We start from the raw sequence: 2,920 nt of genomic DNA on the forward strand, positions 1-2,920 counted from the left end.
AGAGAGAGAGAGAGAGATGATGAGAGAGAGAAATGGGAGAGAGAGAGTAAGATGAGAGAAGATGGAGAGAGAGAGAGAGAGAGAGAGAGAGGTGAGAGAGAGAGAGGTCGCTGCTGGAGGACAAGCCTGTGCTTGTCCCACCGCTGGAATTGTGTACGGCCGTTAGCTTTATTTTGCGAGATTCGCTCCGCCGCTTCGTTCACTCTCTTGTCCTCTTTCGCTCGTTTTCCTTGCCTTGCTCCCTCTCCGTCGTCGCTCGTGCGCGCTAGCGCTTCTCTCTTTTCTTTCTCTGTGTATGTGCAGTTTGTCGTGGGTGTGTAGTGTGTGTGTGTGTGGCCGTGCGTGCGTGCGTGCGTGCGTGCGTATGTATGTGGATGCGCGCCCGCGCGTCGTGTTGTGTGTGTGGTGTGTGTGTGTGTTGTGTGTGCTGTGTGTGCTGTGTGTGTGTGCTACGTGTGTGGTGTGTGCTGTGTGTGTGGTGTATGATGTGTGTGTATGCTATGTTGTGTGCCGGTGCGAGCGATGTATATTACACTGTATAACATCTTCTCATTACCCTCCGCGCGTGCTCAACGGAGTTGCAGGGGGAGGTAATGTGATCCCTCTCGTGTGATGCGTCGTGTGTGTGTGTATGCCATGCAGCGAGCACGGATACAGTGTTACACGCGTTGGCGCGATCGATTCAGCGCACTCCAGCTCGCCTCTAGGCCGCGCCAGCCAGCAGCCAGCTCGCCTCTTAAAACGTCCAAGGCAGCAGCAGCGTCGCCTCTGTTTGCGCGCAACAATCAATTTATTTTCAGCGATTCTACTACCTACAAGCTAGAACTACTAGAGAACTGCAATCTACGAACTGTCGCGCGGTGCTAGCTGCTGAGCGTTCTCGATGCTATACTATTCAGGACCATGATATGGTCTCATCCGTCTTAGATGCCATGTAGTTAGTGAATCAATGCCATGCGCAGCTAAAGTATAAGAATATTGGATTTATTTTGTTTGTTCGTGTGTTCGTGTTTTCGTGTACATATTGTGTCGATCGATCGATGTTCGTGTTTCGTGTGTTCCTCTTTTCGTGCCTGTACATTCTGCGGAGGTATGCACTCTCGTGAGTGCCCTCTGTTCTAGTTACTCTCTTGTGTCTCAGCGCTCTCGATCTCTCTCAAACACCCATACTCACATTTTCCTCTCTTCTTCTCTTCCTCCCGCCTTCTCTCTTTCTCTCTCTCGCTCTCTCTCCATCTCTCTCTTTTCTTTTCTCCATCTCTCTCCATCTCTCTCTCTCTCTCTCTCTCTCTCTTCTTCTCTCTCTCTCTCTCTCTCTTCTTCTCTTCTTCTCTCTCTCTTCTCTCTCTTCTTCTCTCTCTTATCTTCTCTCTCTCTCTCTCTCTCTCTCTCTCTCTCTCGCTCTTTTTCTTGTTTTCTCTCTGTATGATTCATCACTCATTCTTCTCTCTCCGTACTCTCGTCACGCAGCAGAATTTGTTACGTGTGGATGAAAGCCTCTCTGCATGTCAATTTTAATTCGCACGAAAGAGATACATACAGGTGTGTGGCAAAGGCACGCTACAACATCAAACGCGCGCGCGAGTGTATGTATGTACATGCTCGCATCTATACTCCCCTTCCCCGCTTCTCTATTGGTCTCCAGCGGCACCTGTGACTGTTGCGTATAGAGAGGTGGGGGTATTTCGCTTTTTAATCAGCATGCAGCGAGAGGGAATAAAGTAATACGCCTTTTGTAAAACGTTTGCGTGAAGCCGCCATGTATATATCTGTATATATATATATATTGTAGACACCTATACATATATATATATATATATATATATATATATATATATATATATATATATATATGTTTTGTTGAGCAAGGCTACGCCAACACGCGCATCGCCATAATTTCACAAGGCCGTCTCGCCAAGAGTACACGATATGCGCGCACGTACACGCAACGCGCCGCACACACACACGCGACGTTACGCAAAGCGGTACGAATACACGCATCACGCACACGCTCACGTACACGCACGCGCGCTGCGCGCCGCACACACACACACACACACACACACACACTCGTACGGCACGCACGACACCACACACACACACACAACACACACACACACACACACACACACTCGTACGCACGCACACACACGCCGCCGCACGCATGTACAGAGGCTTCTCTCACTGGCATGTGCAGGTATTGCGCGCATGGCACGGGGGCCATGCGACCTCTGTTAGACCATTATAATCAACATGCGCAATGCGGAGGGGGAGGTTCGTCAATGGGCGGGGGGATGTATATTTATGCCTTCACCGGCGGCGCAGTTGCCGTTGACTCACAATACGTTTAAATCAGATAAGCGACTGCGAACTCTCTCTCTCGCTCGTTCGCTTCGCGCTCTCTCTCTCTCTCTCTCTCTCTCTCTCTCTCTCTCTCTCTCTCTCTCTCTCTCTTCTCTCTCTCTCCCTTTCTCTCTCTCTCTCTCTCTCTCTCTCTCTCTCTCCTCTCCCTCTCCCTCTCTCTCTCTCTCTCTCTCTCTCTCTTCTCTCTCTCTCTCTCTCCCTTTCTCTCTCTCTCGCTCTCGCTCTCTCGCCTCTCTCTATCGCTCCCCTCTAGCCTCTACGCGCTCCTCTCTCTTTACGGCCCTCTCTCTCTGTCACACCGAGCGGGCACTATAATCGCCTCGTGCGCTCCCGCCCCAATCATCCAACTCACTCGCTGCGGCCAACTTCACACGTATTTGTGTGTGTGCGCGGAAGGGCGGGAGGGACCGGCTCAAGCATTACACTCGTTACAACCTGTTTGATTAATGATATCGATGCAATTAGCTGCCGGCAGGGCTGCTGACACGGTAGCATAACCTAGCTATAGCGTAATCTATAGTGTACATCTGAGTATCGGCAGCAGAGACGGAAATGG

The 2,920-nt window shown here is 50.5% G+C and overlaps 1 protein-coding gene across 1 annotated transcript in view; it reads right to left on the reverse strand.

The window, feature by feature from the left end:
- Positions 1-2,920, reverse strand: part of LOC106806669 (putative uncharacterized protein DDB_G0271982) — a gene marked incomplete at its 5' end in the record, with an annotated part of 74,014 nt that overhangs the window by 68,142 nt on the left and 2,952 nt on the right. The window contains 2 exons of the mRNA XM_014808681.1: positions 1,227-1,334; positions 2,549-2,559. Coding sequence (XP_014664167.1) covers positions 1,227-1,334; positions 2,549-2,559 — 119 coding nt within the window. The remainder of the gene's footprint in view (positions 1-1,226; positions 1,335-2,548; positions 2,560-2,920) is intronic.

The sequence above is a fragment of the Priapulus caudatus genome, unplaced genomic scaffold, assembly GCF_000485595.1.
Source record: "Priapulus caudatus unplaced genomic scaffold, Priapulus_caudatus-5.0.1 Scaffold173, whole genome shotgun sequence".
NCBI classification, from domain to species: domain Eukaryota; kingdom Metazoa; phylum Priapulida; class Priapulimorpha; order Priapulimorphida; family Priapulidae; genus Priapulus; species Priapulus caudatus.